This window comes from Haliotis rufescens, unplaced genomic scaffold (assembly GCF_023055435.1).
Source record: "Haliotis rufescens isolate VD_foot unplaced genomic scaffold, xgHalRufe1.0.p SCAF_23, whole genome shotgun sequence".
NCBI lineage: Eukaryota > Metazoa > Mollusca > Gastropoda > Lepetellida > Haliotidae > Haliotis > Haliotis rufescens.
Window position 1 is genome coordinate 409,422 of NW_025963924.1, and position 27,161 is coordinate 436,582.

Sequence of the window (27,161 nt, forward strand, 5' to 3'; positions counted from 1 at the left end):
TAGATCCATGCTCATGTCAATCACTGGATTGTCTGGTCCAGAATCGATTATTTACAGATCGCTGTCATATTGTTATGTGCGGTGTTACAACAAACAATGACATGAATTGGGAAATATTTAATTCCAATTTCAGATTTTTGAACTGACAGCTGCTGCAGCTTCTGAGCAGGTAAAGTCCTGATCAGCCAACCCTCGTCAAACAGTGAAACAGGAACTGTTTGGATGCAGCAGTATTAACAACAAACACAGAGCTAACAAGGTCATGTGAATTTATTCGTACAGTCAGAGACTATTAGTTTTACAATTGTGAAAGAAAGAAAGTTAGCTTTTGCTTGTCATAATATTCTGGACGGACTAACACAAAAAACCTGTACACTTGCAAGCTTTAGTCTATTTACAGATAAATACAAATAACATTATTATACAAGTACTTCAGGATGCACATTTCGACTTCTTCATGGAATGTAACAGATGAAGATGTTGAGGTCTTTTGCTGACTTGTAAAAAAACTGGCTTAAACATTATTTTCATTCTTAAAACTGAATAAATAAAAAGGTCAATCATGAGCATAAAAACTCCCAACAATCTCATTAAAACATCCTCACGTCAAAGTTCTTGATTTCAGTTTAAAATATATTTTGTATGTTGATATGTTTGGTCATGACATTTCAACAGTTAAAATCAAAGACATCAATAAAGCATGTGTGCCTTGGACAATCCTTTACGTAGCAGAGTACTGAATATCAACAAAACCTAGATTGTCTGCAACACGCTCATTTCAAAAAGATCAATTTCACAAATTCTGTAAACCAAATGTTCTACAAAATTCACATAATTAAATATCACCTTTACAGAAGCTTGGTCATCAATCCCCAAACCATAGAAATTTCAAAGACGTTAAAATAATCCAGTAACTCGAGGGTGATGTGAGAAGCAAATGAGTATAGTTGCGATGAAATGTGATGAAACTTCTGTCTATCGGGTGGTGGTGTTGAACTGCATGAAGTAGGCAGCTGTGGGAGGGTTGGTGTACACTTCCTTGTAGAGGTAGTCCTTGTGGGCCTTCTGCTCCTGAGACAAGCGCCGATTCTCGTCAGCCATCTGCCTGTCCATATCCTGCTTCTTTCGTGCCATCTCACGTTCTAGCAGCAGTGCTGCACGAGCATTGGCCACTTGCTGGCGTTCCCATTCCTTGTCTTTTAGTTCCTCTTCCTGCTTAAGACGCTAGAAGAACAAAGATCATAAGTGAAACTTCTTACATCTCACTTTACATCTTCACTTTGGACTAATATCGAGTTTTGGACAAGCTGCCGAAGTTGTAGACTGCTACTGGAACAATTAAATACTTCAAAACAACAGTCAAGTCTCGTTAATCCGACACTCGTTAATCCAACAATCAGCTTTATCCAACACTCATGATGGGAACCGATTAAATCAGTGCTATTTAGACCCGTTAATCCGACAGTCTTGCACTCCGACCCCGACACAGCTAATTTGCAACGAATTACCGAGATCACTCAATAATCAGTCTCGTTAATCCGACACAGTGATCAGCGTACGCCGTGGTCATCTGCCCGCGAGTACACATCCCGTGTTTTGATGTGAGATGAATCAGCTGGTAGCTGCATATTACAACGGCTGCAGAGATAAACTTGCTTAACCATAAACAATTAATGCTTTAAATAAAGAAAACAGAATTTATTACATGCTTAGATTACCCCAATTTCATTGAAATCAGATACAAGTTCTGGCTATCACTGAGGACATCCCATTACAGGTCACCTCAGAACAACATTTCGTGAACTATGACCTACCAATGAAATGACTAACAGAAAGTCAACTTTAGCCACTTAGAAAGCAGTTTTACTTAAGCTTTGCGGAACCAGTTTCAAACTTGCAACTTCCATTCCAGACTTTGCTTTTTAAAGTACTTTGCATAAGTCATACAGTCTGTAACAGTCGTTTTGTGTTTAAACTTTAGAGGTTGCATGATTAGAAAACATATTCCGCCAACAATGTAACATAATAATATGAATATTTATTTTTTATTACGTGTTTGAATCGGTATCTATTGCGAAGCTGTCTGATTTTCGATCACAAACGTGGATACTACTTAATTTCCTTTATCCGACATACTCGTTAATCCGACATAATCATATGCAACCATCGATGTCGGAGTAACGGGACTTGACTGTATTTGGGGAATACTTTAACGACAATTCCTTTTGTAGTTACGATCTACTTATGAATACCGAGCCCTAACATTACTAGTTCAGAGAAATATCAGAAAAATCAGCTTACATCTAGCTCCATCCTCTGGAGGTCCTGTTGTTTGCGTATCGCCTCCAACTGTGCAGGGGACATGCCCTTCCACCGGTCGGGGATCACGCGATGGGGGCCGAATGCACTCTGAGCTACAGAGGGGTTCTCTGTCAGGATGTCACCATATATGTGGTTGGCGATCTCCGTGGCGTTGTCATCAAGCTGCTGCTGACGAGACAGAGCCTCCTTCTCCTTCCTGTCACGATCCTGGAAATTACAATAATAATTCACTGTCTGATTATCAAAAGGATTCCATCAATTTGCTATACCCCGGTATTTGTTTTTGGTTTGAGAAAGTTACATGGCGATGAGAAATAGCTTTAAAGATGTAAACAAACTTTTGAAGGAAACTTTATCTTTGTCTCACATATGTATAAAGATTTGCATAAATATGATTTAAATAAAAAGTTATGAATTTTCATTTTAAAACATTCCTAATTGTAAGTTATTACACTAAACATGTTCTGTCCTAGACTGGTTTACCTGCCCTAGACTGCTTGCGCTCCTCTCCTGCAGTTGCTAGGAAGCAAATGGCAGGGTACCAGTCTAGCTCTATCTGACCTATTTCCCCATACAGCATTTCGCTGTGGTGAAATGGGGACAGGCCCACACACAAACCCACCCATGTTATACATATTATTGACAAAACCATCAGCATTTTTTAATCCCTATTGATGTAGTACAATCTCAGGGCAAACAATTGCAATACATCAATAGTTTCATATGTCGGTACCCCCTACTTACAAGTGCAGCATTAAAGTCCTTTGTAGAATGGTTGATAGCTCTACGGCACTGTTCCTCTGCGTCCTGCAGCTCCAATGCTCTCTGGTCCAGCTCACGCATCTTCAGCTCATACAGTCTGTCTGCCATATCCTGATTGCGCTTGGCTTGGTCTCGCTCATTCATTTGCTGTGTATGCCACTCGCGTAGCTGTTCCTGTTGGAACTTGTTCCTAGCCTTGTTGTTCAGATCCTCGCCATCAAACTTCTGAATGCTGGAGATGCCACACCTAGGGTCATCATCGCACACACGGGCAGGTTTATCCTTCTTCAGCGCCTCTGGGTCGTACAAATCCCACTCTCGTCGGTTTCCTGGCTGCTGGTGTAATGCTCTGAAATCATTCTCTGCCTTGTTGAGCTCCCGGATATCCTGCTCCTGTCTTTGTTCAAGCAGCTGTGCAATCAGATCGTTGCGGACAGCATCAGAGGCTGAAATAATCAAAACAGTTTCAATAATAATGAGTGAGTATGGTTTAACACTGCTTTTAGCAATATCCCAGCTATATGACGGTGGTCTGTAAATAATCGAGTCTGGACCAGACAATCCAATGATTGACATCCTTAGTTTAGGCATCCAATGCAGTTGTGGAAAATGTAAAACAAGAGTTGTTTGTTTGTTGTTTACCGTCACACTCGGAAATATTCCAGCTATTTGACGGCAGTCTGTAAATAATCAAGTCTGGACCAGGCAATCCAGTGATTGATGTCATGAGCATCAACCCACGCAATTGGAATCCCATGACATGCAAAGTTAGCTTGCTTGACCACCCAATCCTGTGAGTCGCAAGTATGGGCTGCTGAAGTCCTATTCTACACAGGGCAAATCAAGAGTTAAAGCCTCTTTCATTTCATAATGTTTATTGCACAATTTAGGAAATGCACAGTATATTTATTATTTTGTTCTTCTGGATTTCAGACAATTAAAGGATTCTGATTGCTACAAGACATGGGCCTCTCACCAATTCAATGTTTGTTTTTAAAAGACACTTCATTTATGAGCTAAATCATGACGATTTTGAGTTTAGTATCAACATCACACCAAATTTTCTGCAATCAACATGGTGTCATGGTAATTACTTGTAATAATGCATGGATATGATGTCATGTTGCTACTTGACACTTTGCTTACAGTTAACACAATAGGCATGAAGTAGTCAATCTGCATTAAGCAAGGTCACATTTCTCAGTGAGAAGTACCAAAACAGTGCTGCAGGATGTCCTGTAGTCACTGTCCCTGTTATTCAGCTGAATCATAGGCATTAGGAAATAATTTGTTGAAAAATAAGTTGACAGCTCAAAACCTGTCAATACCATCCTCCTGAGGCAAGGACTGACTATAAAAGTCCAGTTTACACCCTTGCTAAACTAGGCTGGAATTCCGGAGTTACGTTTTGGCTGGACTAGTGAGTTTATGTATAGTCCAATCAAAATTGCATAACGAACAAGACATCTGGTTTGTAAACATGGATCTACATGCAGACTACGGTCGACTGCAAGACTTGCTAAGCACCAACTAAGCGTTGACAGATATCTTGCAAAATCTTTTCATGTTTTTAATGAGGTGCTCAAATGATTTGATGCACTTTGCATGGTAAGACCTGTTTTATTACACTATAGATCTTCATTATCGATCAGGCCTCGTCTTGACTGGGTGCCACCCTTTTGTTTGAAGAAAATGCAAGCGATATGAGAGGTGGAATCTGATTGGTCAATAGGAGGAACAAAGAAGGGACATAACACATAATAGCCACTGGTGGCGCTAAGATTGAGCCTGGAAATTCCAGCCTAGTTCAGCAAGGGTGGAAACTGGACTTTTATAGTCAGATAACGCCCTTGCCTCAGGCAGATATGTGAATACTAGTTTGGGGCTAATGAGTGATAAAAAGTTGTTTGATGCCACAGACAGCAACATCACAGTCATATCGTGGCAGCCTGTAAATAATAAAGTCTGTCCAAGATAAACCAGTGACAACGACTCCACACTATTGTGACACAATTCTTGGTGCTGAGGGCCTATTCTGCACTGGAGTACTCATTGGTGTTCTGTTATGATGACTCACATCAGCTGTTACCAAGGGGGAAGATGTTTTAAAAGATTGCAAATATGCCCACTTTTTCATCGTTACATCACTTACCTCCAAATGTCAACGTTATTTTTTAAAAATGTCAACTTTGGACATCAGTTCAAAAACAGAAACTGACAGCACATTTGGGGATCTACATTACACAACCAACATCACATGAACAAATTGGCATAATGTTTTGTCACACCTTATCCCATAGCCATAATAGTCCCATGTAACATAAGGAACAGATAATAGAAGAGAGGAATGAGATGAGGGGATGTTGTAAGCCCATGTCTAATACATCATGTACATTGTAAAGGAAACAAGCCTCACCAAATGCTTCATGCCTTCTTCGTTCATACTCTTCCTGCTCCTGTTTATCACGTGCCTGTTGCTCGAGAGCCTGAGGGTCAATCTGCCATAGAACATTTAAAAGTGGCTGAGATTCTTATAAACCATGTGATAAAACACAACATAAAAAATGGAAAAAACTGAATCAATTTGTCCACAGTCTGTGCCAAAGCCATTTAGCATTATTTTCAGCATATTCTAGTGTTAGTAAATGGACCACTATATAAAGCTTTTCTTACTGGACCAGATTTGCTAGACTCAGGATTCGGACAAGTGGCTAATATCACAGATTTGTATACCTAATCAAAACAACTGTTAAGGAATTCAACGGATCTGATGTGTCTTATGTATCAAGATCTGTTTAAACTTTAAAGGTATTTTGACATATGCAGCTCAATGTCAATTTTTGTGAACATCCTGGGACCAGTTACCAAGGTAACACAGATATAAACTCTCTGAAAGTATGTTTAGCTTAGTCTGTTCGGATCCGTCTGCTCGAGGTGAAATTTTGAAAACAAATAATAAAAACACTTGCCTAAGTCGCAAAACACATATGATAGTTTCGAAAATACTGTTGACTGTAACCAAAAGGTGTAATGTCGTCTTGATTAATGTGATGTGAAAAAAGGCACGAGCAAAATAAACATGACTATTCCCTAGTGCACATGCCATTTTGTAAGAAAACTGTAGGCTAGACATTCTTACCCCAATGGTCCTAACTCGGGCATTGAATATTCTGGATTTACGTTGCTCTTCGACATTTCGCCGCCTTTCTATGGCTGATGCCTCCTTATAATCAACAGGCAGGTCTAGTTTGTACATTTTTGTTGAAGATTTCGACGACCTTCCTCCGGGCAAATATTCACAACATCTGACAAGACCTCTCGCTTGTTGCTAAGTTTATGGCGTTGTTAGGCAGGCAAAGAGGGCTTCTCATTGGCTAAAAATAAATAATTGTAAAGACACACGAAAAATGTGAACGTGATATATACTGCATTTATTCGCCATATTGTTCGATAATAATTTTGGATTTTAATTTTCTTGGTTTCTTTAATATACAAAATACAATATTTTTAACGAATCAAACAAACCCGATTCAGAAATGCTGGTCTCGCGAGAACGTTCGATTATCTCGTACGAAGCGCCATCTATTCGCGCTAAAATTTGTCGTCCATGATAATGGCGTACTTTTGGATGACTTTGTTTACATTTTGACTTCTACACATAAATAATAGCTGCGATTGCAGATAATCTCATATTCGGTGGCTTCCTACCATTACAATAAAAATGCCTGGATTCCTGAAATACATTGAAGCGGATAATTTCAAGTCCTATAAGGGATTACAACGCATCGGTCCCTTCAAGCGGTTCAGTGCAATCATTGGACCAAATGGATCAGGTTTGTGATCGTACCTGTTGTTTGCGTCTCAATTATAAATTTCGTTCTTAATCGATTGCAAATTGACAGATGCACTTCTCTGTTAATCTTATTTTTAATTATAGACACCCGATTTTGCGCATTTTATGGGAATGGACGAAGAACTATCACTTTGACATGATGTAAACAAACATTGTTTTCACCGAGTAGTTAGTTGTGATTTGAGATCTTTTGACCTAGAATGTTGTGAACATGTTCTAATTAGAGGTGCGTTTGTGGTATGTCGTCATTAGTTTGCGTATTGGGTGTTTAGATTTTTTGATCGATAACATTAGCAACCAGCGATGCTGGAGATCATATGAATTGTCCCCTCCCACTTTTGGTTCACAACACCGCAGATCCGGGGTAGAATAGGTCTTCAACAAACCATGCTTGCCGTAAAATGCAACTATGCTTTTCGTAAGAGGCGGCTTACGGGATCGGGTGGTCAGACTTGCTGACTTGATTGATGCATGTATCCAAATTGGGTGGGTCGATGCTCATGAAGTCAATCACTGGATTGTCTGGTCCAGACTCGATTATTTACAGACTGAATATTGCTGAGTGCGGCATTAAACAAATAAACACAATACTGCAAGAATGAGTAGGAGATAAACATAGTGATTTCAATGTAGAGCTAATTTACCTGTAGATTTGACTGCGCTAAATTTATCATTCCACAAACTCATACTGCGCGTTCGGCTCCAAATTCAATTGAGCGTGGTTAAATCTACAGGTAAACATACCAAATTCTACATTGAAAACAGTTTGTTTATCTCCATTCTACCATGACTAAATAAAATGTGAACTCTTTGGTGTTTGCAAATATTTTGAGCATTGTTGAGTGAAGAGGCATGGGTTGATTCCAGTGTTTTGAGTGGGTTGTCGATGAGAATTTACGGAATCACTGACAATAGTGTTTAAACAAAGTATAATGATCTATGTGCTCAAGCAGTTTGTTTACACCGTAATACTCCACACAAACTTATGACAGTCACTGAAAGCATGTAGCAGGGCAACCTCTAGCTAGCATGATGCGGGCATCCCTAAAGCAAACTAAGCAAGCCGTGCAAAGATTTTATTCTGCCAAACAGCAAGCTCTCTGTTGTCCTTAAAACTTGAAATACTGTATACGTTCTCTTTGCAGATTTCTATCATGTTTGTATTGCCACACATCCCTTGAATATTGTAGTGACGGCAAATTTGCATTTTGTATAATTGTACATTTCATTATTTAAATATGCCCAATGACAGTGACTGTAAGTGAAGTATAAATCTAAAAATATTAGCTTCTGCGGTGATGCGGCCATCAAATCGGCTGTTTCAATCAGAGTTTTTTGTGTTATTTCATACCTCTGATTGACAAATCACAATTGAGTAGTTTCCAATTCATGGTAGATTTGGAGAATTAATCTCATAATTTAATATAATAATAATGATTGGTATTCAATCAATCATATTTTTTTCATAAACAGCTTGAACCATGTTGAACATTGACCCATGATCTTGATAATGTTTACTGTTACAACTTACATACAACAAATTGGATAGAGCTTGACCATATATTACTGGCCTATCCATGTTGGCAAAAGATTGAAGTATATGTTTTACAGAGTGGTGTTAAGTGTTAATATTACTGGCAGACAATATCAGCAAATTAAGCTGTGCTTTTATCACTTGTTTGATCTAATTTTCCTGAACAATAACAGATTAATGTCAAAAGTAACCTTCGATTTCTACATATATATCCTTGCATCATGTGCATACTGTGTTTTCTAGCCCCATAGGGAATATTTCTGATTATGTGTCCAATAACAATCCCAGTACACTGAAATTAAGTCTTATCTTTTAGAACATTTATTTCTGTTAACATAGTTAGATGGTCAAATGACCATGTCTTGTTAATTTTATAGTGACAATGCCTCGCCCGAGAGAGATGAGTTGATCAGGTGAGATCTTGTTATTGTCACATGATTTCCAGCCCTCCATTACCGCCTCCGTGGTCTTGTGGTAGAGCGTCCGCCCGGAGAGCGGAAGGTCCGGGGTTCGATCCCCGGCCGCGTCATTTAAAAAGACGTTAAAAGATTGTACTTGTTGTTACCCTGTCTGGCGCTCGACATTAAGGGGCTAAAACAAGGTCTGGTCGGCTCGGAGTCAGTATACTGTGTCTGAGTGGGGTATTCATGTTAAACTGCGGCATGGTATCTCAGTGAGCTAGCACTATAAATCGGCATCAGTCCGGACTAGTACAAGCAGCTACACACACACATACACGTGCATGCACGTCGCTATATAAGTGCAATAATCTTGGACGTGACGTTAAACCCAATTTCACCTCACCTCCAGCCGTCCATTACAGTCAAGTTAAAAATAGATGCACTACATCATGTACATATTCTTTTCCTTTCTTTCTTTTCTTTTAACGCTACGCTCAGCAATGTTCCAGCTATATGACAGCGGTCTGTAAATTATCAAGTCTGGACCAGACAATCCAGTGATTGAAATCATGAGCATCGATCCACACAATTGGGATTGATGACATGTATCAACCAAGTCAGCGAGCCTGACCACCCGATCCTGTTAGTCGCCTTTTCTGACAAGCATAGTCGCCTTTTACGGCAAGTATGGGTTGCTGACTTGGTTGATGCATGTCATTGATCCCAATCGCATGGATCAATGCTCATGATGTCAATCACTGGATTGTCTGGTCCAGACTCGATTATTTACAGACTGCCATCATATAGCTGGAATACTGCTGAGTGCAACCAAACAAGCATGCATCAGAGTGCTTAACATGCTTAAGGCATGTGGCGTATTCACTCCCTGTCTTTAGTGGTGTCTTCAGTGATGAGGATTGAAAACATGTGATGATGGGATAAACACAGTCCATGCATTTGTTGCTGATTTGACCCATGATAGTGTACATATTAAAAGTGACTTGTTTCTTTGATAATAATACTGAGATGATAATATTCATTAATCAGAATAATACTGAACACATTAATTGTACTATAGAACTAGAAGGAACTTTGCTTGAGAAAATTGGCAAATGTGTATTCATGGGGTTCTTTTTCTAGGACATCGGCAAATATTCTGAAGATATTTTTCAAGTTTGGTAATGAATTTATACATAACTTATCAGAAGGTGACAATGATGATAATATCATGTCCAATGTGTCTGGCATTCTCATTACTGAAGTCAGTCAAAACACACTTTGGTTAGGTCATGTTGGTTTCAAACATAGGATTACAATGTCTAGACCTGAGAACTGGATATGGTTACCAGGCTGTGTGGCATAGTACCTCTTTAAAATTTGATATTAACAATTTCCTGATAATGTTTTTCGACTTCAAGACCAAAGTTCTAATTCCGTTTTTGAAATTATTGGTGATGGGGTGGTGTGTGTCTGTGTCTGTTTGTATCCTTCCACATGTTCCAGTTTGATCCTATTGTATCTGAATCCAGGAACCCCCCAAAACATCCGAAAAACTTATGCTGATGTGTGATGACTTGTGTTTATATCTGCAGGGAAATCCAACTTGATGGATGCCATCAGCTTTGTGCTTGGTGAAAAAACTTCCAATCTGAGAGTCAAGAGGCTTGGGGTAAGACTTAAGAGCATAATATTAGGACTTAGGAGAAAATATCTGATGATGATCATCATGATCATGATCATGACAAACTATTTCTCTACATGTCCTAGATTTATCCAGACTTGCCTAGGCTAAAGCAGCGTTAGAAATTGGCACTAGTCCTATAGTCCTTGCTAAACTGCCCAATAGTTGAGGTATCCTAAGGACTAGTAGAAATTGGCCCATTTTTTAGGGTTTTGCTATATGTTATCATTATAAGGACTAGTGGACTAAAACTGTTAGTTTCTAACCCTGTAAAGGCTAATATTTAGCCCCAAGTCTGCAGCAGACAATAGTTAAAAATTACAAATTGTTATAGCTATGAAAGAGATGTTAAAGCTTAGTTGATTGCAATGTTGAAATACCCCAGAATTTAAGAAAAGAAGTTTAAAAAATCCCAGTTTTGATCAAAACAATGATTTTTTCCTAATTTTTCTGCCAAGGGCTCTTAGTTTGGAACCCTAGATAAATTCCCGCCCTATATATGCTGGAACCTCATCCATCTGTTCAGTGTTGTGCTGTGTAACATTTTTATTTGAGTAGAAGGTAAACACTGACTAGATGTTCAGGTGTGACAGCCTCTCGGCAAGCTGTTGTACTGTAAGTAAGGGTAGGAAGGACCCATGAGCATGATATTCAGGTTGACAAGCATGACTTTACTTATAGATATATAACTTAGTGGACTAGTCATGCTAGTATTTGCTAACTGTACCATGTGCAGTCGCAGACGTAACGTGTACGTGTGACGGCTCTGCCGTCTCTTGTATGCGAGACGGGTGCGGTCCGCAGTACTCAGTGAAGCGCTTGATACTAATTAATTCAAACACCGTGGCTGTCCTGTCACCCGCGACCTCCGCGAAATTAATTTAAGCGCTATGTAAAATCATCCACTGCCGAGAGGGACCACAACAATCCACCCAAGGTCGTGACTGGCGGGTCGCGTGTGCATCGGGGCATCCGCCTTCCTATTTTCACATACCCTATTTTCGAACAGTTAAAACATGTCAACATGTCATTCTGGACTGGATACACTTGAAAGTGTACACGTCGAAGCTAGTGACCAGTTATCGCCATTTTTACATGTTATTTCTGCATATTCCGTGTAAACTCTGACCTCGTGGTACCGCGGCATTCATCGTATTCACGCGGAACGCGCCTTTTAGCGGGTGTCTGTTAATGACAATCAGTAACCAGGAAGTGCTCGCTCCGTAAACAATTTCAATTTCCTCGGAATGTTCCGTCTGCTGCAAGTTAGGGGTCATTATCGCATTGATACTTACTTCTGGTATCTTTTTATTTTTTTTATTATTGCCTTACCCCCATCTGTCAATGGACAGCCATATGACCGGCAGTTTCCCAAATAAACTTTCTCTCTCGACCTGAACTAGCTCATCTACATATTCATGGCGACTAATAAGGTAACGGAAGTTACGTAGCCCGCACATTTTCCCGCGACATTTTTTTCATGTCATTCGATAACTAGTAGAATGATCAATAACTGTACTTAATTTTGTTTTATTATTTTCACAAATAACGCTTGTAGAGACATTTTTGTGCAACATGCAGAAATCCATGGTCCACTGACAGGCCGTCACGCATACGAGTGACCCCCTCTCAAGTGGTCACTTGTACGCGAGACGGGAGAGCCGTCTCGCGTACACGTTACGTCCTCTACTGATGTGTACTGGCCAGAAAGAAATTGTGTTTTACTATGCTCAGGTTCTGGACTGGCAGCTAATGTCACAGCCTGAACTCCAATATCTGTGAACATTTGCTATTGGCTTGCTATAGTCCACTGATATCGGTAATGCTGGCGTAAACATGATAATATTGATGCCTAACTGTCTGGGTACTGCAGGATCTCATCCATGGTGCGCCGATCGGCCAGCCCGCATCAAACCGTGCTAGTGTGATGGCAGTGTACTATGACCCCGACCAGGATAAGGAGACCAGCTTCACAAGAATTATACATGGGAACTCGTCAGATCACAAGATCAATGGAAAGGTAAGGAACCTTGACATGTATTATCAATTTGCTTTAGCATGTTTAGACAGGGAAGTACCTTTCCGAATATTGACAACAGACAGCCAAAAGGGAAACTATTAATTTGATTGAGAATAGGACACTTGTACATGTTGAACTTATTGAACATGTTGAATAGGTCCATTAATTCTCTTTCAGATTAAATCCTCCTTGGGGCACTTAATGCATTTTCCTGGCTCAAGAAAATCTACATGACATAGTTGTCACCATTTTCCTTAATAAAAAATGTTACCACACAAAAAACTTCGTTTTTGTATGATATACGAACACCCTTACGGTGCCTCACCCTCCACGGCACGTCACGTGAGGGGAAGCAACTCTCACACAAATCACTTCCCTTATGTCATCTGACTAAGACAGACGTGCCTGTTTTTTTCAAGACAAACAAAAGTACAAGATTATCGTTCGAACAAGAACCATGGCTGACCAAACTGTATGTTTGGTACATTTCTTTCATGCAAAGGCGTAAAACCTCGTTATAGAGTTGTAATTATACGATTCATGTACGGTACCATTCGCGGGGCCGGGAACCCATCGGGTTCCCATTAGTGCCCGAAGTGCCCGAAGTGCCCCCGGCGGACCCATGGTCGCAAGTTATCGAAACTGTCTCAAGCCGGGGTCCACTGCCTCAAGCCGAATGTCCCCGTAGGCGGCCGACTGGCTCTATTCCTGAAGGAATGGGAGACAGTCACATCCAATCCCTGGACCCTGTCCATTCCAAGGGATGGCAATTTGCCTCGGTGGAAACATCATCCGTCCCCCTTCTCCGGGATAAAGCACACTCCGGTGCCTGCTACCCGAGAGAAGGCGGAATTCCTCCGTGCCGAGGTCGACGCACTTCTTATGAAGGCTGCGATTGAACCGGTTCCCGTGGGACAGGAAAGCGAGGTCTTCTACTCGACATATTTCCTAGTCACCAAAAAAGACGGAGGGTTCAGGCCTATTCTCAATCTGAGAAGGCTGAACAAACTCATAGAGGTACCGTCCTTCAGGATGGAGACACTGCGCTCGGTGATCTCAGCTGTCGAGACAGGAGAATGGCTAACGTCAATAGACCTAAAAGACGCGTATCTCCACGTACCCATACACCCCGAGTTCAAGAAATACCTGAGGTTTTCTTTCGACGGGAGGTGTTATCAGTTCAGGGTTCTACCATTTGGGATCTCCACGGCCTCGAGGGTGTTCACCAAGCTGATATTGATTCCTGCACAAGTGGCCAGGTCAAAAGGTCGGTTCTGCCATCCGTACCTCGACGACTGGTTACTAAGAGCTCTATCGCAATCCCTGAGTCAGATAGCTACACAAGACGTGATAGACATTCTGATCACTCTAGGGTGGATAGTCAATCTCAAGAAGTCAGATCTGAGCCCTACTCAGAATCTAGTCTTCCTAGGGGCGAATTTCGACACGGTGAGTGGACTTGTATCTCTGCCACAAGATCGCATTTCCAAGGTCAGATGTGTTACTTCCCAGTTTTTTCTGTCCGCCAGTCACACTGCTCGTACATGGCTCCAGTTACTGGGCAACATGGCGGCGACAGTGGATGTGGTTTGCCGGGCGCCCTTGAGAATGAGACCCATTCAACAAGCGCTCTGTCGACTTTGGGTGAACTCGGAAGATCTCGAGACTCCGCAGTGGCTCATTGCACACCTTCAGTGGTGAACTGAGGTCGGGAATCTGTCCCGGGGGCTCCCCCTTGACACCCCCGTTCCATCTCTCACAGTTCAAACAGACGCGTCACTCTCCGGCTGGGGAGGCATTCTGAGCGATCACACTGCCTCGGGACTATGGGAACTACCTGCTCTTTCACAGCCTAACTCGTCGGGGACCACTACAAGACATGCTCATGTCTTGGATGTCCGCAGGACCATCAAGGCCTATATCAGCAGAACTAAGGGTATCCGTAAGGATAATCAACTATTTTTCTGTTATGGCGTTAGGAAGGCTGGCTCACCTGCGAGCAAACAAACTATCTCCAGGTGGATAGTGTCTACTATTTGTACTTCGTACACCCTTCAAGGCAGGGACCCCCCTACCAAGTTGAAGGCTCATTCGGTTAGAGCAGTGGCTACGTCACGAGCGTACGCCGCGGCTCTGCCCATTGAGGAGATCTGCTCCGCGGCTATTTGGAGCCAGCTGAGCACATTCATCAAACATTACCAACTCGACAAACACTCAAGCGAGCATGCTCGGTTTGGTCAGTCAGTTCTCCGAACTGGGCAAAGTTCTGCATCTCTAACTGATTGACTTCGAGAATTTAAACCGCCCTCCGGTTATACTGCTCAGTAACGGTCCGGATTATATCTTCTGCGGTCGATAAAAAATACCAGTCCTTACTACTCGATAATAATTGTATTTGCACACGCACTCCTTCGATTCACGGGGATCTTCTGGCCTAGCTCTGCGCGGGTTTATAGTCTCTCGTGATTTACGCCCCTATATCACTTGTTAAAAAAAGTCGGGGGGTGTCTCGAGTTCTCAATATGATAAGCCACAAATAATGGCTCTTTTCATTGTATATGGTTGACCACACGCCCTGTCTCTAGCCTCCGCCTTTCGACGGTGGTGCCTCACGATAAGGTTGGTTCCATTTATTGTTTATTCATTGAAATAATCAAAATACGATGTATTTATGCACGCTTGTTGCTGACGGATGCCACTTCCTAGATTGATCTTTAGGAGTCTATCTTGATGCAATAAGTGCCCCAAGGAGGATTTAATCTGAAAGAGAATTTTACAAACCTGTAGAGGTTATGAATTCTCTGATGAAATCCTCCTTGGGGCACGGCCACCCACCTCCCCACATTCCGTCAGCATTAGACATATGGAAAGGGATTTGTGTGAGAGTTGCTTCCCCTGGCGTGACGCGCCGTGGAGGGTGAGGCTCCGTAAGGGTGGTCGTATATCATACAAAAACGAAGTTTTTTGTGTGGTAACATTTTTTATTAAGGAAAATGGTTACAGCTATGTCATGTAGATTTTCTTGAGCCAGGAAAATGCAATAAGTGGCCCAAGGAGGATTTCATCAGAGAATTCATAACCTCTACAGGTTTGTAAAAAGATTTAATCCTGTTAGTGTCAGAAGGCATCAAAAGTAAATTTATGGGTATTTGCAAATGGACAATGGAAGAGTTTTCACAACAGAGACCCATGAAGATCCGGGTTAGAATAGGTCTTCAGCAACCCATGTTTTACTGTAACAGGCGACCATGCTTGTTGTAACAGGTGACTAACAGGATGGGGTTGTCAGACTCGCTGACTTGTATGATGCATGTTATGCTATCCCAACTGCGTGGACCGATGCACATGATGTCAATCACTGGATTGTCAGGTCCAGACACAATTATTTACAGACCGCTGTCATATGGCGATATAGCTGATATATTGCTGAGTGCAACCAAACGAGCCTGCATTAGAGTGCTTTAGGCATGTGGTGTATTCACTCCCTGTCCATCAGTTTGACTTGATCATAATACACTGTGAACAACACACAATACATTTTAAGACATTTACTGGTGGTTAACATCATTATACATGCTGATAGGGATAGTCCTAGCACAGCCCACTGTGGGGATTCTGGGTTGGAATTTGCCCCAATAGCCTCAGTTTGTCATATGAGACACTTTATCAAGTTGGCAGTCTCAATGATTTGGTTCATTGTGTGTCATTTAACCCTGACGACATGGATGATGTTTCATAATATTAGACTTCAGGTTTTCCACCCACATCAAGCTGACATGCTGTGATACAACTGAAATACTGTTCGAAGCAGCGTTAAACATACACATTCACTTGTAATATTAAACACTGTATTGTCTTGATTATTTTCAGGCATCTGTCAATATTGCTTTGTGTGGTGTTAAACAACAAAGACTGCACAATGCACTTCAATTGTGATTATATGAATCAAGTACATGGATGATGCTGACCCATTCCTTGCCTGTTGTTTTCAGACTGTGTCAGGTCAGGAGTACGCTTCGGCGCTGGGTAAGATAGGCGTGTTGGTAAAGTCCAAGAACTTCCTGGTTTTCCAGGGGACTGTGGAGAGCATAGCCATGAAGAACGCCAAGGAAAGAACGCAGATGTTCGAGGAAATAAGCAGGTTCGTGTCTTAGATATGTTGATGTATTACTTTACCATTGTTGTGAAAGGTTAATTATTGGAGGTGTGCAGTATTACCAGCTAATGGATATGTATCACAATACAAAGGGAAATACTGGTATATTGTGTTTTAAGAATATGCATATTTTCATCTTTTTGGCAAAGTATACATAAGAGACAAGTCAGATTAAAATTATAAATTTGAGAAATTAGCCACTGATTTTGTAGATCGAAAATGCAAAACTATTTGCGACCAGCTTCCTGTTGTGACCATAGCAACATCCAACAAAATAGGGGACGATAACCAAAATTGTCAAAAATGTGTATGGGTTCATTTTTATCCCCCCAGCTTATAATGTGGGGGGAAATGGGCAACATCTTGTCTGTCTGTCTGTCGTCCGTCCGTCCGTCAGTAATCATTTCATTTCTGGAGTGTAACTTGAAGACGAAAAAATTGGCAGATACATCAAACAGATCCTGAAATGGTGCTTTTTGCAATTTGTGGATATTTGGCTTTTTTCTTTTTCTTGGAAACATGGAAACAATTTGTACTTAGTCTCAAAAGAGTGAGGTAGGTGTTTCCGGAGCACAACTTGAAAACTGTGATAAACTTTTCATCCAAACCTGGTACATGAATTAAACAAGGGCTGAAGTGGTTCCTTTTTCTATTTATGAACTTTTCAAAATTTGATTTTTCCTGTTTCTATGGAAACAAGTTAGACTTTGACTCATAATGGTTCACAATGGTGTGTTTGTCCAGACCATATCTCTAAAACTAATAGGTATTCCTTCATGACACTTTGCACACACAAAGACCAGGTTGTAAGAGGGTGAGTTTGCTGTTTAGGGATGTTTAGAATGTATATTTTTTTCCTGTTTCCATGACAACAAGTTTGACTTTGACTCTGTTCATTGTAGTGTGTTTGTCTGGACCATATCTCTAAAACTAATAGGTAGTATTTCTTGAAACTTTGCACATGCAGACCAGGTTGTCAACTGGTGCTGTTTGCTGTAAGCGATTTTTGGAGAAATTTTTTTTTTTCAGTTTCCATGGCAATATGTTTTATTTTGACTGTGTCCATAGTGGTGTGTACCTGACATGGAAATATACGTCAGATACATATTGTGTCGTGACCTGTGTACCATGATACATATCGTATCATGACCTTGCTGTATCGTTTCACCCCTTGAAAATCAGGCCAATAACCATCACTATTAATTAGTGTGTTTCTTTTGATAAAATGTGAGAATTGTGTCCAGTGTATGGGAAAGTGAAGGATGAAGTGACTGAATCATTTCTGTTTGCTTGCCACTCCAGGTCTGGTGAGTTGAAGGAAGATTATGACAGAGCCAAGGCAGAAATGTTGAAGGCTGAAGAAGACACTCAGTTCAACTACCACAAGAAGAAGGGGATTGCAGCAGAGAAGAAGGAAGCCAAGATGGAGAAGGATGAAGCTGAGAGATACCAGAGACTGAAGGACCAGTTGGTGAGTCTTGTTTCTGTATATACATACTGTATATCAGTAATGAGGAAGGCAAACATGCCAGGCACTTAAAAGCTTCGAACACATGTGAAGATGCAGGTTAGAATTGATCTTCATCAACTCAAGCTAGCTGTAGAAGGCAACTAACATGATCGGGCTCTCAGACTCGCTGACTTGGTTGATGCATGTCATCGTATCCCAATTCTGTAGATCGATGCTCATGATGTCAATCGCTGGATTGTCTTGTCCAGACTTGATTAATTACATACCGCTGTCATATAGCTGGAATATTGCTGAGTGCGGCGGTAAACAACAAACTATACATGGGACATGGATGGCCCAGTCTTTAACATGTTTAAGTGCTGTGCAGCATGGTGCAGAGAGGCGCCCTTTAGTTGTGTTAGAAGCTGACAATCATGGGTTTCAATCACAGCTTTTAAGCAATCTCAGCAATCACAGCAATCTAAGACTGATTGTGACCACCATACCCAAATAGATTTTGCCAAACTGTTCAGAACTTGTATCACTTTTGACTGCATTCAGATGTCATGCTGACAGGTCATCAATAGGCATGAATTACTGTTCAAAGGGGCATTAAATCAACTCATCCATTAATTATTTCATAATAATCAATGTTATTTTATCCCCAAACCTTTTTAGCCTGACAGTTTTTGATTGAAACCTTACCATCCTACTGTGAAGAGTTGCCTCCCTTGGTTGTCAGAATCTGCTGGGTGGGGATCCGAATCTCATTGATACCCAGATAAGTTCTTTTAAGTTCAGAATTCTTCCATCCATTCACTAACCAATTGACATTTTTTATGCAGGTAGAGAAACAGCTGGAACTTCAGCTTTTCAAGTTGTACCATAATGAACGGGACATTGATGAAATCTCTGATGAGTTGACCAAGAAGACACATGCACTTGAGAAGGAGAACCGCAAACGGGATCGGATTGAGGATGAAGTCAAAGAAAAAAAGAAAGAGCAGGGGAAACTCAGCCGTGAGCTCACCAAGATTGACCAGCAGATGAAGGAATCTGTAAGAGATAGATTTTAACATTTTAAGATCTAAAATAATATTTAACATAACAAGAATCATTTTGTTTTATTCTCTCGGTTTCATTTTGATCAGTCAAAAATGATATCAGCATACATTTGTATGTAAATTAATGTAAAGCTTTGAATTGTTTTTATATATGTTGTTGGGTCTGTAATGATACATGTTAATGATTACCAATGTCACAGGAAGTTGAATTGAACAAGAAACGTCCCCAGTATATCAAGTCAAAGGAAAAGACAGCTCACATGATCAAGAAACTGGAAGGCGCTAAGTATGTGATGTTAAGAAAATGGTTTAGATAATTCACTGTACCATCGTGAGAGGCATGTGTTAGATTTTGGTCACTTTTGAGGTATCTTTGTTACTGTTAAAGCTATTACCTTGAGAACATTTATGTGTATGAAAATGTTTTACTTTCCTAAATTTTGCTCCTGACACAATCAGCATGATCAGATATTTGTATGTTTCTTCTTGTTTTGGTTCTATTGATTCTCCCTGATTAGGTTTATGGGTTTTTGACCCACCTTCATGCTCATAGGTATCAAATGTTGTGGTAAAAGTCTCAGTATATACAGCTGCTTGAGTTTTCCTCCCACATCAAGCTGACATGCAGTGATATAGCAGAAATACTGTTCAAGGCAGCGTTATACCAAACTCAGTTACCATGAAATCAAGAGTTGATAGGATGATTTTGAAATGCACACATTATTAAGATCAGACCCGTGAAGATCTGGGTTAGAATTGGTCTTCAGAAACCCATGCTTGCTGTAACTGGCAAATATACTTGTCATAAGTTGTGAGTGTGTGGTCAGGCTCGCTGGCTTGGTTGCTGCATGTCATCGTATCCCAATTGTATCGATCGATGCTCATGATCTCAATCACTTGAATGTCTGATCCAGACTTGAATATTTACAGACCACTGTCCTATGGCTGGAATATTGCTGAGTGCAGCATTAAGAACAAACAAACAAACAAATACTAAAATCATCCTTTTTCTTTTAGGAAATCTCTCAAGTCCGCTAGAAAAACTCATGACAACCATGAACAGGAGGTGAGTATTCCAGTTATTTGACTTGAATCACATGCTTCAATATTTCTATACTATTCAATGGTTTAGAAATCCTGTTTCCTGTGGAAGAAATGAAGACATTTACCATGTTGACAGTTTATTGTGAAGAAACACGTTATTCGATAATCAGGGACGGGTATGATGAGACTTTGTTTTGCTTTAGATCAATGCACTGGAAGAAGAGCTGAATGAAATTGAGAAAAAGAAACAAGAATTCGAAGATCAAATCCTAGAAGAATCTCAGTCTCAAGGGAGATCACTCCAGTTAGAAGATGCACAGGTAAGTACCAAGACAGTGACATCTCTTTGAGGGACAGGAAGTCTTTTGACAAGATATGGAATAAAAAGAAATTAGCATATCTGAAATTATTACAAACAGTTGAGATTCTCAAAGGCTATGTGAGTACAAAGCTCATAAAAGAGAGGAAAGGGTTAATTATTGTCTCTGTTGTGTAATAATATCAATGTCTGATTAGTATTTTGTTTATATCAGGTGTTTTTTTTAAGGTAGAATATTTTTTCATGATTTGGGTTAGCATATTTGGTAACTACAGATCTGATGATATTTGGGTGTTAAGTTAAGGGTGTCTCCGCTTTTGAAGTACAGAAATAGATTTGTATGGAGTGATGACTGAATGACATTGCCTCATCATTGGTGGTATGCTGTTGAACCTGTTCAGGTTAGTGAATACCACCGGTTGAAAGAGGAGGCTGGGAAGCGGGCTGCACGAGCTATGCAGGAACTGGAGTCCATCAACAGAGAACAGAAGTCGGATCAGGACAAATATGACAACGAGGTCCGTCGGAAGAATGAGATGGAGTCCCAGATCAAGCAGAAGGAGCAGGAGATGGAAGAGAACAGGAAGAGAGTCGACAAGCTCTCTGAATACATCAGGTGGGGACTGACAGGAGATACTACAGTTGCGTGGATCGATGTTCATGATATCAATCACTGGATTGTCTGGTCCAGACTCGATTATTTACAGACCGCTGTCATATAGCTGGAATATTGCTGAGTGCGACGTAAAACAACCAACCAACCAACCAACCAAAACTTCCACTTATCTGTGATCTAGCGGGACTATGCTTGAATACAGCCAAAATTAACAAATCCTATCAAATCCTATCAAACTGTTGCAGAATGTTGTTAAGGTAACATCCTATCATTAGCTGAGATATTTCAAAGTGGTATTTTAAATTTTTTTACAATATGATAGAATAAGCATCCCAATATTGCTGACGTTAACCCTTGATCTGTTGTGGCCCAGAACCAGCACACAGGCTGTGGCCGAGCAGCGCCGGGTGGAGCAGGAGCTGTCGGAGGAAGTTGATGGTGCCAACATCCGTATTGCCGAGATCAATGATGACTTAGCGCAGATCATGCAGGAGCTAGGAGAGGCGAAGGTAAGCAGGCTGCACAGATTGAAGACACAACATATTCAGTCCGAATCCAGTCTTCATGTCATTGGAGGAAATTTTCAAGCTCTTGTTAGTTGAATCATTCTTTAATGAAATTGAGGTACATGCCATATGTATTTACCTATGATATCTCTTTTTGTAATAGAAAAAACAAACATTACAAAAGTTGTATCATTGCATAAATTATTTCCCCTCACAGGTGGATAAACACGAGTCTGCCCGAGCCATCAAGAAGGCAGAGCTGAAGGAGAATCTCAAACGCCTGTTCCCGGGAGTGGTAAGGAAAACATTCACTATTGCAGTACCTGAAGTGGTTAGCCTTTATTTGTGGAAGACACAATGCAGTAAATGTGTGAACGTTTTTAGCTTTTGACTGATACGAAACACTTTACAAAGCTTCAGAAGATAAACACAGGGTCAGGGTAATCACAGTTAAGTTTCATTAAATGTGGAGGCGAGGGGAAATGGGGTTAACTTTTATTTGCTTTAACTAGTCCAGACTTATGCTGCTTTATCATGTTTATAACTCTAGAGCACTGAGATACCATGCCATAGTTTAACATGGATACCCTACTTTAAGACACATTGTACAGGCTATGAGAAGACCACTCCTTGTTTTATCCCCTGAATGACAACCTGAATGTTGAGCGCCAGTCAGGGTAACAAGAAGTATCATCTTTGAATTATTTTTTGTATGGCACGTCAAGGGGATCGAAACCTTCGGCTCTTCTGTTCCATGGTTTGCCTGGAAACCCCACCTTCTTGATGTCCAGATTCCAGATTCATCAGTCTTTGTGATAAATGTAAATAGTTCAGGATATCTAGAACTGTTCTCTTTGCTGTTCCAGCATGGCCGACTGATCGATCTCTGTGAACCGAGTCACAAGAAGTACCAGGTGGCCATCACTAAGGTGCTGGGGAAGTACATGGATGCCATCGTCTGTGACACGGAGAAGACGGCCAAGGACTGTATCCAGTACATGAAAGAGCAGCGTATTGACCCAGAAACATTCCTGCCCCTCGACTACCTGGATGTCAAACCTGTCAATGAGAAACTCAGGTAACCGTTTTGGGATTCTGGGTTAGAATTGGCCCCAGCAACCTATGCTTGTCAATCTCTTCTAAATCCTTACTGTGATTTTGGTCTTGGAAAGGGAAACCCAAATATATTAGGGAAAAGTTTATCTGAGATAACATAAATGTTATTTTGGAATGAAATCTAACCTAGATTTGCAGATTTATATCATCCTGGGAGTTGCAATTCTAACTTCCAGTTTGTTAACTATTCTCCAGAGATATTCGTGAACCGAAGAATGTGAAGCTGATCATTGATGTGATCCGGTTTGACCCACCGGCTATAAAGAAGGCCCTTCAGTTTGCCTGTGGAAACGCTCTGGTTGCTGAGACAGTAGATGATGCCAGGAGAGTTGCCTTTGGTGGACAGGAGAGACACAAGGTGTGTAGAAGTCATGCGGTGCAAGTCAGGGATCTTCTTAGACGTGTTAGATGCTGACTTCAGTTTACTGAGTAAAATATATGAAGATGTAGCATATGTCATATTTTAGTGGTTTATCTTCTTCTCAAAACTTACTTACTTTCTTCTTGATTGTGTTTCAGTCAGTGGCGTTGGATGGAACATTGTTTCAGAAGTCTGGTATCATCTCTGGTGGTGCAAGGTAAAGGGATTTTATTATCTGCCAGGTGTACACCTGTCATATGAACAATAATACATACTTGGACGCAAATAGGCCAATAACCTGCCTAATTAATTATTAAGCCATTCAGTGTCTGTACTGTCAAATATTTTGGGTTAATCATCAGCAAATTTCCAAAAATCAGGTGGTAGGGTGGTGGGGTAGCCAAGTAGTTAAAGCATTCACTCATCATGCTGAAGACCCGGGTTCGATTCCCCACATGGGTACAATGTGTGACCCCCCCCCAAAAAAGTGAATTTGCTGGAATATTACTAAAAGCAGCGTAAAACCATACTCACTCACTCACTTTTTGGGGTTCTTTCTTTAGATATGTAAACATTTTGTGACATTTTATCAAATCATGAAATGGTCAATGTTGCCACTGTTGATGACATGAGCTTGTCCTCACAGTGACCTACGAGCCAAGGCTCGGCGGTGGGATGAAAAAATGCTGAATCAGCTGAAGTCTCGCAAGGAGAAGCTGTCGGAGGAGCTGAAGGAGCACATCAAGAGGAAGAGGAAGGAGTCGGAGCTGAACACCATCAGGTCCCAGATCAAGGGCCTAGAGACCAGGCTGAAATACTCCATCACTGACAGGGACAACACGGTCAGTTCAAGCACAGCACAAGCTGGGGGTTTCTTTAGCAAAGAGAATGTTTGGCATTGGGGATTCTGGGTTAAGATTGGTCCATGGCAATCTCTTCTTGTCATTAGAGGCTTGCTAAATGGATTGAGTGGTCAGACTTGGTGGGATGGTTGATTCTGTGTCAACATGCCCTGAAGGTGTGCATTGTTCCTTATTTTATCAAAATATGGATTGCCTGGTCCAGATTTGATTATTTACAGGCCACGGTATTCAGACAACAGTGTCAACTCTCATTCCAATAAAATACTCCGTTGTTGTAAAATTGAAGCATTGTGTTTTGATTCATTGTGAAATATAACAAGTATTTATGTCCCCAGTATTTCTAGTTAAGAAACCTGTGAAGATCTGAGCTAGAAAAGGTCTTCAGCAACCCATGCTTGCTGTAAAAGGCGACTGTGCTTGTCGTAAGAGGCGACTAATAGGATCGGGTGGTCACACTGGCTGACTTCGTTGATGAATGTCATGGTATCCTACGTAGATCGATGCTCATGATTTCAATCACTGGATTGTCTGGCCCAGACTTGATTATTCACAGACCGCCATCATATAGCTGGAATATTGCTGAGTGTGGCGTTAATTACATTAAGTAATACGTTACCACTGTTATACCGAGGCTGTTGTCCCCCACAACTGCTCTTATAGCGAAATCTTCCACAGAGATCTCAATCACCTCATGCAGCACGTGCGTAGCAACCTAGCTGCCATGTAACACCCATCACTCTTGTCTCTTGCGCTTGCCATAGCGAGACGTGTATCGACTGCTCTGCTTGCGTTCTACGGTTTTCCGCCTCCTGCCTATCCTTGGTGATATTTATTACTGTTCCTAGTCCTAAGTAAACTGTAAAATACGGGGCGTTCGTTATACGGCGCTTAGAAAATGTTCCCGCCTAAATTTTCTCGCCTTTTTTCGCTACTAATGGGGTGTGGCGTCGGCACTTTTTATCTTCCGTCCACCTTTAGTGGTATATCATGGTGTGTTTTTTGCCATATCTATATATGTATTTTATGTATTCGCTAATATCGTTTGTTTTTCTTCGGAAAATCTACGTTTGTGAATATGTTTGGTGTGTGTGTTGTAACCATGTTTTGTTTTTGTTCAAAGAACAATGTCGGACATGGAAATGGATCTTTTGTCCAGCACCCCGGCTACTCCTGTTAACAGGTGCTGTGGCGCCTGTCAGAAGTTTTTGTCTTCTGGGGATCCTCACAATCGTTGCCCGCTGTGCATGGTCCCTTGCGAGGACACCCGGTGCACCCTGTGCGAGGGTCTGGGGCCGGAGGACTTTGCGCGATACAGGCGTTACGTGCGCTCTGCTATCACCCCTGAGGTGGCTGGTTCGTCCGGTCGGGCGCCCATTGCGGGCACTACCTCCTCGACAGCGGATCCCTTGGCGGCCCTTGGGCTGTCCGGGGATTCCGTCGCAGCTTTGTTGTCTCAACTGGTGGACTCCAAACTGGCAAGCCCCGTTTCATTGGTTCCTGTTTTGTTTGTTTTTCAGCAAACCAAACTGTTGCAGCATATTGAGAAGGATCTGGCAAAAGTGCAGCAAAATCTGCAAGGATTTGATGTAAGTGTTTCACTCCATTGCTCTGTTGTTGTAATGAGACTATGATGGATAGAGTGAATGTACAGTCTTCTAATCTGGTAAGTTTCACAGGCCATAGAATGCCATGAGTTAACAAGTTTTGTATCATGTATATCATAGCAACCTTACTGGCAAAATATGTATCAAAAACTAAATGTAGCGTTACAACCCTAAAATTTACTTGTCACTTTAAGTGATTATTGAGCACAGATAGGTATTTGACTGGTCAGTATTATTTCAATAAAGACTCCCCGATATGTTGAGCATATCACCTAATGGCATTCAGTGAAGACTTCCATGAAGCTGAAGACAATGTGACAAGTCTACACCTTGTTTCTAACACTAGTACATTTGAGAATATAATTACCCTACATAATTACTGATTCAAGTGCTGTGGTTTCTTACTGGAGAGGGGACACGGGTGTCCAAGTCGTCTAAGGCGCTGCGATTCGCTGTGCAGAGTTGCATCCCTTGGGCATGCCAGAAACCTATGATTGTGGGTTCGAATCCCGGTTCGCCCGATTATGTTTCTTCTTTGTCAGCACCATACCCCTGCTCGTGGGTTTCACAGCATTGGTAAACGTCTGAGACCTGCATCACTTCGGGCTTTTCCTCCCACATTAAGCTGGCACACTGCGATATAACTGGAATACTGTTAAAAGCGGCGTTAAACCCAACTCACTCACTCACTTACTCTTACTGGAGATTTCTGTGTTAGGTGCGCATGTCAGAGATCGATCGCAGGATGGGGGAGCGAGGGGATCACATCAAGCAGCTGAAGGACAAGATGAATCGTGTGGAGGATGAAGTGTTTGCTGTTTTCTGTCAACAGATTGGAGTTGCCAATATCAGGTAGGTAACAAGGCAGTTCAGGATATTTGGGATTCATGGCAAAACACATAGGTAGACAGGTCTCCAGCTCGCTCGCTCGCTCGCTCGCTCGCTCGCTCGCTCACTCACTCACTCACTCACTCACTCACTCACTCACTCACTCACTCACTCACTCACTCACTCACTCACTCACTCACTCACTCCTTGCCATGATGTTGTTTTCATGTTGGTTGCGAACCTTGAGTAAAGTTGGCCCCATGAAATAAATTTTGATGAATTAACATCTGACATAGTAGTAATGTAAGTCTCTATAATGCAGACAGTACGAGGAGCGCGAACTGAGAGTACAGCAGGATCGAGCCAAGAAGAAGCTGGAGTTTGAGAACCAGCGTTTCCGGCTGACCAATCAGATTGACTTTGAGAGGTCCAGAGACACATGGGGTGAGTCAGTGTTCTTGTCTGTCAGAGGGAGTAGTATCTGGTAATTATTCTGAAAATCGTAGCTGCATTTCATGCTCAGTTTTAAATTAATGTATGTGGAATTTATGGTTTGTGAAATTAGAATGAGATTTCTTTTTGAAAACAATGTAGCTTTGATTGTTCTATGAATTAGTGTTAGATGTGTCAAGTACAGTGAAGTTGGATATCTTGAAAGTCA

The 27,161-nt window shown here is 41.3% G+C and overlaps 2 protein-coding genes across 2 annotated transcripts in view; one reads left to right on the top strand and one right to left on the bottom strand.

The window, feature by feature from the left end:
• Window positions 1–252: 252 nt before the first annotated feature.
• LOC124140121 (RIB43A-like with coiled-coils protein 2) lies at window positions 253–6,426 on the bottom strand. Its single transcript, XM_046507509.2, has 5 exons — window positions 6,224–6,426; window positions 5,501–5,582; window positions 3,067–3,530; window positions 2,302–2,529; window positions 253–1,224 (listed from the first exon to the last, which is right to left on the bottom strand). Exons 1-5 carry the CDS (start codon window positions 6,338–6,340, stop codon window positions 976–978), a joined length of 1,140 nt encoding a protein of 379 aa, XP_046363465.1. The 5' UTR covers window positions 6,341–6,426; the 3' UTR covers window positions 253–975.
• Window positions 6,427–6,652: 226 nt separating this feature from the next.
• LOC124140122 (structural maintenance of chromosomes protein 1A-like) overlaps window positions 6,653–27,161 on the top strand; it is a 39,314-nt gene continuing 18,805 nt past the window's right edge. The window contains exons 1-19 of the mRNA XM_046507510.2: window positions 6,653–6,917; window positions 10,465–10,541; window positions 12,427–12,573; window positions 16,566–16,714; window positions 18,032–18,200; window positions 19,025–19,237; window positions 19,444–19,529; window positions 20,261–20,309; window positions 20,491–20,607; window positions 21,008–21,222; window positions 21,596–21,731; window positions 21,946–22,023; window positions 22,595–22,806; window positions 23,040–23,202; window positions 23,364–23,422; window positions 23,852–24,047; window positions 25,586–25,654; window positions 26,391–26,524; window positions 26,823–26,944. Of these exons, the coding sequence (XP_046363466.1) occupies window positions 6,806–6,917; window positions 10,465–10,541; window positions 12,427–12,573; window positions 16,566–16,714; window positions 18,032–18,200; window positions 19,025–19,237; window positions 19,444–19,529; window positions 20,261–20,309; window positions 20,491–20,607; window positions 21,008–21,222; window positions 21,596–21,731; window positions 21,946–22,023; window positions 22,595–22,806; window positions 23,040–23,202; window positions 23,364–23,422; window positions 23,852–24,047; window positions 25,586–25,654; window positions 26,391–26,524; window positions 26,823–26,944 (2,503 nt within the window). The 5' untranslated portion in view covers window positions 6,653–6,805. The remainder of the gene's footprint in view (window positions 6,918–10,464; window positions 10,542–12,426; window positions 12,574–16,565; window positions 16,715–18,031; window positions 18,201–19,024; window positions 19,238–19,443; window positions 19,530–20,260; window positions 20,310–20,490; window positions 20,608–21,007; window positions 21,223–21,595; window positions 21,732–21,945; window positions 22,024–22,594; window positions 22,807–23,039; window positions 23,203–23,363; window positions 23,423–23,851; window positions 24,048–25,585; window positions 25,655–26,390; window positions 26,525–26,822; window positions 26,945–27,161) is intronic.